This window comes from Acinonyx jubatus, chromosome C2 (genome assembly GCF_027475565.1).
Source record: "Acinonyx jubatus isolate Ajub_Pintada_27869175 chromosome C2, VMU_Ajub_asm_v1.0, whole genome shotgun sequence".
NCBI lineage: Eukaryota > Metazoa > Chordata > Mammalia > Carnivora > Felidae > Acinonyx > Acinonyx jubatus.
This window is the reverse complement of record NC_069384.1, coordinates 80,098,710-80,111,893: the sequence shown is the minus strand read 5'-3', so window position 1 is coordinate 80,111,893 and position 13,184 is coordinate 80,098,710. Positions and strand designations below refer to the sequence as shown.

The window sequence follows — 13,184 nt, the reverse complement described above, 5'->3', positions numbered from 1 at the left end:
CTGGAACCTGCTTCAGATTCTGTGTCTCCCACTGTCTGTCCCTTCCCTTCTTGTACTCTCCCTAAAAAATAAATATATAAACATTTAAAAAAATGTGATGATATTTGCCTCACTGGGTTATTGTGTCAAACGAGGACACATTACGGTAGGCAGCGGAAGCATGTGACCTTTTCCTCTCCCCTTTGCACTTTTCTCTTCTTTCTTTTTACCCTCCTAAACTTCTGGGCCTCAACTTGCTTTTCCATGAAATGGGGATAATAATACCCGACCTATGCAGCTTATAGGGTTGCTGTGGGACAATGCAATAAAAGCCAAGCTAGGGGTTTGAGAGTGGTGACGTGTAGTATAAACACCTGTGTGGAGTTATTCTTGGGACCACTGACCTTGAACTGATGAGTGTGCTGGTCCTCGTGGGCCCGGGCTGTTGTGTTTAGCCACATTTAGCAGGTCACTTAACCAGCTTCTCTTACTGCTCTGCCCGAGGCTCCTGATGCTCTCATAGCTACCTCTGGTGCCCTGCAACCCCTGTCACTCACATGCCTTGCTCCCTTCTGTCTCTCTGTCCCCCTCTGGATCACAAGTCTACCCACTGCTCTCTGGATGCAAAAAAAGGTGCCGGCCCCAATCCTGCGGGTGTTAGAAGCCGCCTGTCACAAGACCCCTCCCCCCCATTCCCCTCATGAATAAATACTAAAAAGACTCATTATGGGTAGATAAGGAAAACAGGAAATGCTCCCCAAAGTCCCCAACAACCCACAGCATGAACTATCCCACCCCCTCCAGAGGTCACCAGCATCTTCTGCAGGGAGGCCACTAGCCCCCCATGTGGTTGAGGAGGAGCCCTTGTTGTGTCTTGGCCCCAGAGGGAACCAGCAGCCGGGAGGGCGAGCTGCACAGGCAGGGGAGCCGAGCTGCTCTATTCTGGGCACAGTTTCAAGGCCAGCTGCAGGGAGAACAAGCAGTTGCTGTGTGCCTGCAGCTGGCAGTGGTTAGGCTGGGGCTGTCCCTCACTCGGGGTATATTTAAAGAGACCCCACCAGGCGATCATGCCAACGGAAGAAATGCACACACATTTCTGTTGGCCGGGCTCAGGCTCCGAGCCCAGCCCTGCCCTCCTTCTCTGCAGCTCTCTCCCAGGCAGTGGATTCAGAGAGGTGGGCTAGCTCCTCAGCCTCTCCCAGGTGTAGCTGGTCCCACCTGGGGACACAGAGCCCTGGCTCCTGGGCCTTTCTGCCCTCCAACTGAGCCCTGAGCTGGCCAAAAATTCTAGGGATTAGCCCTGACCAGATCCTCCCACTCTGGGATTGGTAACCCGGCAACGGAGGGGAGAGGCAGGCAGATGAGTCAAATAGAAGCACAGAATCTCTGGCTTTGTGTTTTGTTTGTGAAAACTCCCTGCGCGCACAGGCTGCCTTCTGCAGGGAATGGTGGGGCTTTCCCACACTGCGTTAGGCCAAATGCTCCTCCTCAAAGCGGTGCCCAGGCCCAACTTGACTGCTAATTCAGGCTTAGGGACAAAGCTGGTGGGCCAGGTTGAGCCCACCCTGGCTGAACTCTTTGGCTGCGTCTTTCATTTGTTTTTCTCAAGTGAAAACAAGGCGACAGGCATGAATCCCACGGGAAGATGGTGTGGTAGCTGAGAACCATGGGCAAGGGAACCAATGGCCCGAGGACCCGCAGAGCAGAGGCAGGCTGCTGTGCATAGACCTTTGGCCTTTCAGGTGGCCGGAGACCAACGAAGCCCTCTCACAGTGGTGAAGAGACTTCTGAGGGGAATCCAGCAGGAGTAGGGTGAGCGGGTGGGAGGCGGGCAGCTTACCAACCAGGGGAGGGAAACCTCAGGCAAACTGTGTGAGGCAGGCTGCTAAAAGTGCCAGAAGAGTTAGCAACAGGATCAGCTATGTAATTTGAGGGGCCCGGTTCAAAATGAAAAGGCAGGGCCCTTTGTTAAAAAGTTTTCAAGAATTTCAAGATGGTGACAGAAGAGCATTGAGCTGAGGGCTCTTCTGAGCAGCTGCACAGTTTGCATGCCCACGAAGCCGACCCGGGGTACCTCTGAAGTCGGCTCCTTGAAGCAGCTGTGACAGTGGGGGTGGAGCGAGCTGGGGGGTGTCTGCTCCCAGGCTTTGACCAGCTTTGGGACATTGCCTCTCCCCACCAGCAGCTTGCCTTTCTGTGCTGGCGACAACTGAGTGTTTGCCTCTCTGCGAAGGGGCAACTGCAAGGCCACAGTGGGGGCAGGGCGGAGGATGGGAATGGACCTCTAGGCCCCAGAGCCCCAAGGTTCTCTGGATGGGCCCAAAAGGGCAGGTCCGGTGGTTGGAACCCTGAGTGAGGGCGTAGCGGTGTTTGGGAATAGGATGGAGATATGACAAGTGGACTCCACTCTGGGTCACCTGTTCAGGACCCAGGGGATATGTCCTGAGGGTGTGTGTGACAGTTCAGGGGCAGAACTAAGGTCCGGAGGAGGCTTATTCCCACCTGAGGACTCACCTCCAACTCTATGTGGTCATGCAGCTTCTTGCAGGTGGCCGCAAAGGTCTCAGAGGTGCCAAATTCAAAGTACCACAGTTTGTTCTTCATCCTGCGCCACGAAGCAGAGAGCTGACTCAGTATCATGTGTTTGAAGCGGTCATGCAACACGGCTATGCTGCTGGGGCTGGGAGGCCCAAGCCCTCAGCTTTCCCCACTCCTGTGTTTTTAGCACTTGTTGATCAGATGATAGGGGTAGAGATTTTTCACCAACCGTTCCGGCAAAGAACTTAGAGAAAAACCCGTTCATTTCATAGACATCATGGCTACTCGGCTGAACCACCAACTGCTCTGAACTTCCTGGTCAGAGCAGGAGAAAGGTGTGTTTGCCTCTGGATCTGGATCAAGGGAAGGTTCTATGAAAATCAACCAGAGGCGACAAGTGACACCATTCTCTGATCATGGTCCTCTCTACTGCTAATGCAGAGGGACTTCAGGTAGAGCCCTCTCTTGGGTATAGCTGGGGTAGGAAGGGAAGATCAGACAGACTTTTGAGACTTGAGGTATATTCAGTCTTGGCACAGAGAAGAGATAGTCCCACACTAAACCCACCAACACATGTGCTACTTTGTCCATGCTCTGACTGAGGGAAGCAGAATGGAGACAATTAGACACAGATTTGCAGATAAAGTGAGAAGAGAAGAAAAAAACGGAGTTGTTTGGGAGCAAGAGTTCTCCCCCCACCACCTCTTCCTCAATTGTATTTGCTTAGGTTAGGACAATATTTCATTTAGGGGTAGATCTTGTCATTTGCTTCAAAGTAAGAGCTCAACATTTAGAGCTTTACAGTTTTTCAACATCTTCTTTAGTGGGGGAAGGAAAGGGATTCCCACGTAGCTGGGGGCTTTGCGAAGTCAGATGGTGTGTCCGGACACTTGATCATTTTGATCAGATCGTCTCAGCAAGTAGTGTGTCTGAAGGTATTCTATTTCCATTCCCTCCCTCCCAACTGTCGTCCCATTATCAGGGGCTAGCTAAGAGAAGGGACACCTGTCCAGTTTATAAGATGGCAGATTTGGCCAGGGAAGGATTAAACAAAATCACATTTTTCTTGGCACATTCTTCTGGAAAGAGGAAGCCACCTTGTGTGCTGGTGATCCTCTATCCTCAGATTTGTGAACTAAGAGGAAAAGAGCATTCTTTGAAGGGCAGAAGGCTCTTATTTCTTCCTCGTATTCCTTGGGGCATAGCAGATGACTCTTCAGAATAACAGACAACTTTTTATCTCTGCATTTCTCAAAGAGTCTGCCTGGAATGTGAAGATGCGACTGTGTTCTTCCATTGTATGATGATTCCTAAGACCTAGTTGACGGAGCCTTTCTGACTCTACCTGTGCTTGAAAAGAAATGATAAGTAATGAGGGAAATAAGAATAGGCAAGATTTAGGGAGTTACGCCTAATGTAGAAAGTCAACAGATTTGGGTATACTTGTAAGTAGACCAGTGCTACTCAACTAGTGTGCTGTAATCAGGCATGCCTGGAGTATCGATCCCCTCAGTCTTCGGGGTGGCCAAGTTGGAGCTGAGCCCCCACTGTCGTACTGGGCATTCTCATCTGTATGCTAACCAAGTGCTTTTGTTTTCCACGCGTGCCACGAAATGAAAAATATTGGGAAACACTGTTCTAGATCGCTGGTTCTCTGTATGCACAGTAATGTGAATACAAATCACCTTCATTAAAATGCAACTTCTGACTCAGTTGTTCAGGACTGGGGCCTAAGAATTTTGTGTTTTCTAGCAAGCTGCTGGTGCTGGTCCAGGGAGCACACTTGGAGCTGTGAGGATGCGGAGACCACATTTGTGGTTCTGAAACATTGGTATTCGTAAGAATTGCCTGGAGAATGCAATTAAAATGCTGCTTCTTGGGCTTCTATCTGCAGAGACTCTATGCGATAGATATGGGGCCCAGGAATATGCATTTTTATGAGTGGCCAGGGGATCATTATGTAGGTAGTCAGCTGTCAGGACTTTAAGACACATTCCTCTAGATCTCAATGAAATGGCAATCAAGGAACAGGACAGACGGATTAAGCCTGACAGGATTCTTCAGGGAGGATTAAATGAGGGCCAGTGTCTTTCAATAGACAATGATGGCGAAAGCCCCATGACAGGAAAAACACAGATTGTCATAAATGTCAAGGTTGAGCATTCCTCTCCAGCAGCGAAAGCATCTCTGTAGCCAAGAGACCTGCATTGTGATTCCATTTTCAAATATCACTTCTGGTCTGAATCATGACTTTTGAAAGTTATTGCCAGGAGATTTAGAGTTTTAATAAAAATTTCCGGAAGCCACCAGCTATTTTTGCCCAGAAGTGGCTCTTCTGATAATCTAATAAGGTTAAGAGATCATGGTTAGGTCAGTGTAGCAGAATGACTGAGAGGATCAAACAGACTACTCATCTCCTGCTGGTAAGATGTCCATTGCTGCCTGTGTAATCTTTGGCAAGTGTTACGCCTTAGTTTCCTCATCTGTAAGATGGCGATAATAAAAAGATGTGCTTCAGAGGGTGAGAAGATTAAATCACTTTGCAAGTGATTGCAAAGCACTTCACATAATGCTTACTGCATAGCAAGCTCACCAAGAACATTAGTCGCTTACATACTGGCTATTAATTCAGTGTCTTGAGTTGGCATGTTTGGATAACATAGTAGGGCAAAAATGACAGATCAGATTGGGTGGCTGTAAATATTATATGTGCAAATTTTTCTAGGACAAAAAAATGTGTGATCATATTTGTTGGATCATGTCTTGACGTTTAGTTATAAACATGTTCTCCACATGTTTATTCTGATAGATTTTTCTGGAGTTATAGACCATACTCTAATCCTTGGCTAATTATCTTGCCTGGTCCCACAACATCCAAAGACGTGATGTTGATTATGAATATGCTTCTGAGAAAGTGAATGGTGTGACAAAATATTTATCAATTCGAGAAATTCATTGTGCCGGGGCACCTGGGTGGCTCATTGGGTAAGCATCCAACTCTTGATTTCTGCTCAGGTCATGATCTCATGGTTCGTGAGCTCGAGCCCTGGATCAGGCTCTGTGCCGATGGTGTGTAGCCTGCTTGGGATTCTCTGTCTCCCTCCCTTTCTTCCCCTCCCCCACTGGCTCTTGCTCTCTTTCAAAACAGATAAACATTAAAAAAAACAGAGAGAGAGAGAATATAAGCTTCATGAAAGCAGGGATTAAAAAAAAAAAAAAGAAAGTCATTGTGCCAGAACTAGATGGGGGTGTACTAGGTACACTGAAGATAAAACACTGCACTATGAGTGTTTTGGGTGAGCCAGGCACCTGGGAAGGACAGACAGGGAAAAAGCTCACACAGTTGTGGGCTAAGCCCTAAGCACTGGGAGTACCTAGGAAGAAGGACATCCAATTCTTGGGCCAGGGGCAATCAGAGAAAGCAATCCAGGGGCGTGATGGCAAGGTTGAGTTCTGAAGAATGTGGAAGAGAACAGGGAAGGTGGAGGAAGAGCACTCCAGGAAGAGGAAGAAGCCCAGGCAATGGCACAGGGCAAGAGAGAACATAAACTTGCTACAGATGCCCTGGAGCCCAAGGTGGGTGGGTTGGTGATTGGCCAGGTAAGGCTAGAGAGGCAGACAGGAGCACATTTGTGAAGGCTGAGAATGCCATGCTTAGGTGTTCGGGCTTTATCTTTAAGTCTACAGTGTGTCATGGAACATCCTTAAGTGAGGCTGCTGGCGAGGGTTTGGGGGTGCGGGGTGGCAGTAATGACCTGATCAAATCTGTGCTTTTTAAAAATCACTCTGTCCCAAGTGTGGAGAGCGGCTTAGAAGGGCTGGGTACAGACTGGAGGCCCAGAGAGTAGTTTTCAGGTGGTGTAGAACAGAACAGAATTGGGAAGGCCAAGGAACAAAGGCAGTGACAGTAGAGTTATGGAGAAGAGAGTGCATTCACCAGCTAAAATTTAGGAGGTAGAACTGACAGAGCTGATTGGTTGTGAAGAGTGAATGAGAAAGAATGGTCACAGTGAAGTCCAGATTTTTACCTTAGCATGAGATGGCAGGTGCCATTCACTGAGAGAGGGACGGAGGAAATCAATTCTCCGGCGGCAGCCCCCTTTGCAATTGAAGGACAGCACTTTTGTGTTTTGGCCTATCTATCCATGCATCCATCCGTAGAACATCTGTTGAGCCATACTAGGGGTGAGGCACTGTGTAAGCTTTGGAGGTAAGTGATGAATAAGGGTCTCTGGCCTCACAGAGCTTACATTCTTTGAATAGCTTCACCGAGACACTAACATTTGAACATTTAAACACAGAAGACTATGTGTCCAAAATTTAAGAGCTTTTACTTCTTTTTTAACTCAGGCACGGTTTAGTTAGAAGTGAATACATTCCATTCCCATGGCCTATACCCATGGCCGCTAAACACTTTACATATGCCATCTCTTTCAAGTCTCTGAAGAACCCTGTGGGGTAGATACTATTGCTACAAGTAAGGAAATTAAGATCCGGGGAAGAGAAATAACTTGTCTACGGTTGCAAAGTGAGTTAGTGCAGAGCGGCACCCAACCCTGTCTGTGCCCTGCTACCCTGCCCCTGTATCATAGCATGCTTTTGCAAACTCTGTGGTGTGGTGGTGTGTGTTCCTGTTGCCCTTACTAGATTGCTGTGGTTCTCCTTCACCAGCTTGTTAAATGCGTGTACTTGGGGACCTGGGGTGTTAGTGGTTACATTCCATCCTAGGAGATACCGCCTGATGCAGAGTGTCAGGCCCTCACAGCTCCCAGTGGCCAGGGGAGTTCTAGAGGAGTTTGAATTGAATCTGTCATAGGAAGCTCCTGGTTTTGAATCTACACAGAGAGTCAGGGAGACCAGAACTGATCCTAGTAAAGCCACAAGCTCCTTGGACACCCTGTACATTTCCTTCTCTCAGCTCACTCGGAAATGGGGCAGGGGCAGTGCCCTTGAACCATCCCCAGCAGAGTGGAACAGGGAATGTTAGAAGGCAAACCAGTTTAGGAGACATGTAATATCATCTAGAACAGGTCTTGGTCTATGGAAGGCCCTCCTCCCCTAACCACATTAAGTTTGTTGACTGAATGTTGCCAATGTCCTCTCAGTAATCAAAACACTCTCTTCATAATGAAGCTCACTTATCTGGTTAATCAGAAAAATAGACACTAGCCTTCATTTGAGATCATCTAAAGGGAAATTATTTTGGTTGTTTCAATCCTAGCCACCAAAATGGTTGAAAGTACGAAGGCAGAGGCCATGGGGGTAGAGATGGAGAAAGGAAGAGCCTGCTACTGGGACAACGGTAAAGGTGCCTCCCAGAACCCTGCCTAATTGAGGTCAACCATTAATGGCGGGCCCTGAGGTGGAGCTTGGCTTCAAGCCAGGTGACATAACACAAAACTTTTCTTTATATATGTTGGCGTGTTGTTGCCGAGAATTTCACCGGTAGGCTTATCTGAGGCAGGGTTCCCTGCAGGTTCCTGGTTGCCCCTTTTCTCCACCTTCAATAAGATCAGGAAGGAAACCAAACTCCCAGCCTATTTTCATTGCATACCAAGACACCAGGTGAGCGGTAACCAGGATTCTTAGGTTCTGTCTACACTGTCAGAGCAGATCTGTGTAGCATGGAGGGCTGACGGGTTTCTTGTTGATCTGGAACCAGGCTTTGGCCTTTTGATTTTGTACTCTGCTAAGCATTTCACATATATTATCTCTTTTTGGTCTCAGGAGAACTCTATGAAGAGGTACTGTTGCTCCCAATAAAAATTTCACAGATCGATGTATGCATTCTCCTTTGCCTCGTCTTCCTTTTCTCCTTTTCCTTGATCAGCACCAGCACTTTCCCAAAGCCTTTGGTAAAACCCTGTAGGCATGTGATACTCTACAATTTGTAGCCCCTATCCCACCTTGCCAACCAGAGTCTGAATGCCAGTGTGCCGCCTTCTCTTTTGAAGATGTCTCCCCAGACACCTTACTGTCAGTTGGATGGTTATGGCACCAGTTTCTGTCTGTTTCACCTTCAGTTGTACAAGAACATGCATTTGGTGTTCTGCCACTTACTGGCTAGGTGAGTGACTTAAGTTCTTTGAAGCTTCGTTTCTTGTATGAAATGGGAATATTGTTTTCTACCCAACAAAGTTGTGAAGCTCATGTGGCAAATATAGAGCACCAAGCAGTGTTTAATGCATGGTAAGTACTCACTAACTGTTCTTTCTTGTTGCTAGGAGATGCAATCACCGGGAGACTCATTCCCCTACTGCTGCAAGAGTAGGGGCAGGAGTAGGGTGGGGGGTGGGGGTCTACCCCAGGCAGCCACTATATTTGAAGAAAATGAAGCTAACCGTGTTTTTAATGACTTCTGGAATGTTTTTTCTGCATCTCTCTTCCTGAGTTTTTTTTGGCTCATCATGTCTTTCCTTCTCATAATCACCTTTTAGCTGGAGATGACTAATCCTTAACCAGTTATCCTGAGGCTGGTTTCCATGTCCAAGAAATTCCTGGGTTCACTGTCAGGCTCTAAACTACCCAGCTGAGCCCGTGCTTGAGGCAGAAGAACCCTTGTCTGGGCTTCAGGGGCCTCTCAGTCACATAGAGGAGAGGCAAACAGCAGCAGTGACACCGTGGGTTGATTCTATTTTTGGGTTTTCTTAATCTCCCCCCACCCCCCCGTTTTATAAGAAAATAACATCAATTGCACACTGGTAAGTTGAGTCTTTTCATTTGACAGATAAGGGTGAAATGAGACTAATTAAAAAACGTTCTTTAGTATTTGTCAGCAATTTTGAGCTAGATTCAGTCATGATCCTGACAGCCTATGAATAGCCTGTTTTCAAGGATATCCACAAGTAAAACCAAGCTAGCTGCTGGGCATTTTTACCAGCAAAGGCAATGAGCTTCTGACGGCCCTTTTCTGATAATCTAGGAAGTTTTAAGGGCAATAGACTTTTGAAGTCATGAAAACATGAAAACATTTCTTTGGGCTTAGAAGGCTACAAAGAGGACACTACAGCTATTTCTAGAAATAGGAGCCCTTGAAGTGATGGTATTCCTCTTTGTGGTTTGGACTTTGATAATCAGGTTCCCTGAGTGGGTCATGACTCAAACAGTCAGTCAGGCCTTCTTTGTCAGTCTTGTGAAACAGATGCTACCCACAAGATGGTGTTCTGTGTTGTGTGGAGGGGGGTGGACTGATGTGGTAGAGGGCGTGCTGGGCCAGTAGGCAGGAGGTCCGCCTTGCCGCCCTAGTTCTCATACACACTGGCACGTGACACCATGGCTTACTCAGGATGTCCTGGCCTCAGTTTCCTCATTATAACGAAGGGCTGATTTCTAAGGTTTCTCCAAGCTCCCTGAACAATGCAAGATGACACAACACGGGATAGGGTGAGAGAACCCAGGTGCTCCACGCTGTCGCCATGCAGGGGTGTGGACCCAAGTATTGCCAGAACTGCCATCTTTTAAAGAGAAGCCAGAAATACGCGTTTTTATGTAAAATCTGATTATTAGAGGTGGCAATGAGTTCCATTTTTCAAAAGGCCAAAAACACACCTGGGGAAAACTATGCCATGTCAACAGGCTACTTTACTACATTCATTATAAATTTTCATAAGGTTCAGCTCAACTACAAACACAAAGCAAATAATTTCAGTTAATTTACCCTTATGGGTCTGTTGAGTTACTGGTGGCACTATTGCTACCACTACTGAAGACAGTAGACTAGTGTCAGGTGACTAAGGCAAATGATAATCTAGCAAAATCAAGCAGATGGGATAGCCACACAGAAAGAGCAAATGCAATTTGAGTTGAATTATAATTGAATGATGAAGGTTAGTAATAATAGCGAGAATACTTTATCTGTTAACATTTTACACTATTTGAATTCCAAGTTTAGTAATGGTGTTAACTACAGTTTAGATCAAAGGAAGGTTTAAAAAAAAAAAAAAAAAAAAGGGAGCCGAGGCAGGTGGGCTTGGTTCTAAGGCCAGGATATTAAGTCCTATAAGGGGCCCGTGACTGTTACCTCACAGGTGCTGCAGAGGCCATCTGTGTCACCCGCACACCCAGCTGCCCTGGCCCATCAGAAAGCTTGTCACCACATCTAATCCAGCCTGCATGCTGTCCCCTGTTCTCACTGCTCACTGGAATGGGTACTCCATGACCCTCAGGCACGGAGCTGTGGATGGAAGAATCTTTTCCAAGAGGGGGCAGTGGCCCCTCTAGTATAAGGGAAAGTGAGCCCCCAGCAATCAGGAAGGAGGCTTTATAAATAGCTGTTTTTGTTCTCTGAGTGTGACTCTTGTGCCCACTGTTCCTGCCAACAGATTTGTCTTGGCTCAGTGTATTTCAGCTTCAAGGGGCAAGGTATTTGCTGGCTATTTTCCACACTGGGGATCATGGCACTCAGAAAAATCTAGGGTGGTGAACAGATTGGTGACCGGAGACTAGGAGGGGGTGGGCAGAAATGTGGGGAACAAAAAAGAGGGAAGAGCTCAAGAAAGGAGCTAAAGAAAACAGAAAGGCCAACAAAGGAGGAAGAACTTGCCTGGAATGTATTTTATAATACAAATATGGAATCCTCTTAATAACCTCTGAAGACACTTAACTCATTTTCATGTGTAAAAAATTACCTGTAAAATCACAGATGACAGATCGTTTGCACTTAAGGGGTCTTTGGGGTCCGGGGATTCCCAGCCAGAAGATCACAGGTTCCAAGGAATCTTCCAAAGTATGAAAGGAGTCCATGAGTTGCTGTCAACATTTCTTAATGTGAAATAGTATTTGTGCATTTACTCATAATGAAGACTGCACAGGCTCATCAGTGGGTTAAAATTTTTTGCCATGGAATGGAAATAAACCAATTACATTGGTCACCTCTTGGTAACCAGAGGCACTGATTGAATAGTAAATGGATGTTGCCAAATAATAAAAATGGGAAAACAAATTATTACTTGAAACAGCTTTATGGCTGACAGAAATCTTATTCAATATGGCACCCATGGTGGAGAGTGATGAGGAATGAATAAGAATAGTGCACTATGTGATGGTAAAAGGGTACATGCAGAACTGCTAGTCCATACCAGCTCTGGATGGCGGTTCTCTTCTAAGGCAGAGCAGCCTTCTCATGGTACAGATTAGGAAGCTGAGACCAGTCCTTGGTAATCCACTGGCTGGAATCCAAGGCCCAGCTCCCAACTTCTAGTCCTTGTTTGTCCCTTACCTTTCCACCTGCCCTGGCTTCTGTTGCTATGCCCCAGATACATCTGAGAGAAGTGGAAAAGTCAGCCAGAGGCACAGGGGCTCACGACTGCAAAGCTGCTGACCATTCTCCGTTGTATTTGTGGGCTGGCTTTATTCACATCTGGCACGGCCAAGAGACTGCAACTCTCTGGTTGCTCAGAGCCCCGTGGCATTCTTCTCCACAGAGTCTCTGGTCTGGGCCTCCTTATTGGCCTCCTCTCTCCATTCTTGTCCTAGCATAACAAAGGGCCAAACCCACTGGGCAGCCTCTCCACCATTTCAATGGAGTCTGGGGTCCAGAGCATCTACCCCTTCTGTACGGAGACCCTTCTCTTTCACACAAGACATTGTGTTTCCATGGAGTATGGACATATTTTCCTTTGGTAAGCTCTCCCCATTTCTGTCTGGCACCTGAGAAAGTCTCTGCCTAAGGGCAGGACTCCAGCACGAAGCCTGACAAAGTCTGGGATCTGATCCTCCCCCAGCGCAGACCCAAGGACACGTGTGTGTGTGTGTGTGTGTGTGTGTGTGTGTGTGTGTGTGCGCGCGCGCGCATGTGCAGCCATACACCCAGGCCAAGACAGGGAGGCTTTTCTGATACTGTTACTGAGCACGCTCACAGGTATGGCCTCTCTGACGCAGCGGGGTCTCTAGAATCCCCAGAGCCCTACTTGATATCTGCCACAGTGATGTGAATGCCACCATGTGGTCCTGCCACTTTGGGGGTGACCCTCAGGAGCGACAGCTGGTGAGGCAGCTAGGGTTTTTCTCTCCTGAGGGGCCTGAGTCTCTGGAGTGTTTTTCCAATCAGTATCTGTCCTTGCCAAGAGAACATTGCTCCCTTCCCCCCTCCAAAAAATAAAATAAAATATTAAAAATCGCACACAGAGTTTGGCTGCTTTTAGCAATCCTTTCTTCCTTTGAAGATTTATTCGTGGAATGAAAATCCCCCTCAGGCTGATTTGGCTGGCGCTAGAGGGCTCTAAATAAGCTTGCCCTCTCAGGAAGCAAAGTCAAATACCTGGACAAAAAGAAATCATGCACCCGGAGGGAAAGGGGCAAAGGCAGGTGGGGATGTGTGTGTCTAAGGTTCTGTAATGATTGCTTAGCTGTTGTGTGCCTTTTTGACTCCGAACTATGCTTTACTAGCATTCACACATCCATCAGCAAGGGAAGCTGGTCTTTGAAGGCCGGGTGAGGACAGTTAAGGCCCAGGTGGGCGAGGATGGCTGGTTACAACATAAGCCCCCAACACCTAGAAAAGGCAGGCCACTTTGCCTCTGAGCTCGTGCTGAGGAAGGCCACTTCCTGGGTCCCCACCAACTAAGGCCAGAAACTAGAAACCATCCGGGTGAGCAGAGGAAGGCCCCAGAAACAGGTCCACCCCCGCACCCTACTATGATTGCCAGGTGGGTCCCTGAGAGAGACAG

The 13,184-nt window shown here is 47.5% G+C and overlaps 1 protein-coding gene across 8 annotated transcripts in view; it reads right to left on the bottom strand.

The window, feature by feature from the left end:
* The window catches only part of DGKG (diacylglycerol kinase gamma), a 213,148-nt gene that overhangs the window by 64,584 nt on the left and 135,380 nt on the right, over positions 1-13,184 (bottom strand). For all 8 annotated transcript variants that reach the window (XM_053221105.1, XM_053221103.1, XM_053221098.1 and 5 more), the window contains one exon: positions 2,494-2,584. In XM_053221105.1, coding sequence (XP_053077080.1) covers positions 2,494-2,584 — 91 coding nt within the window. The remainder of the gene's footprint in view (positions 1-2,493; positions 2,585-13,184) is intronic.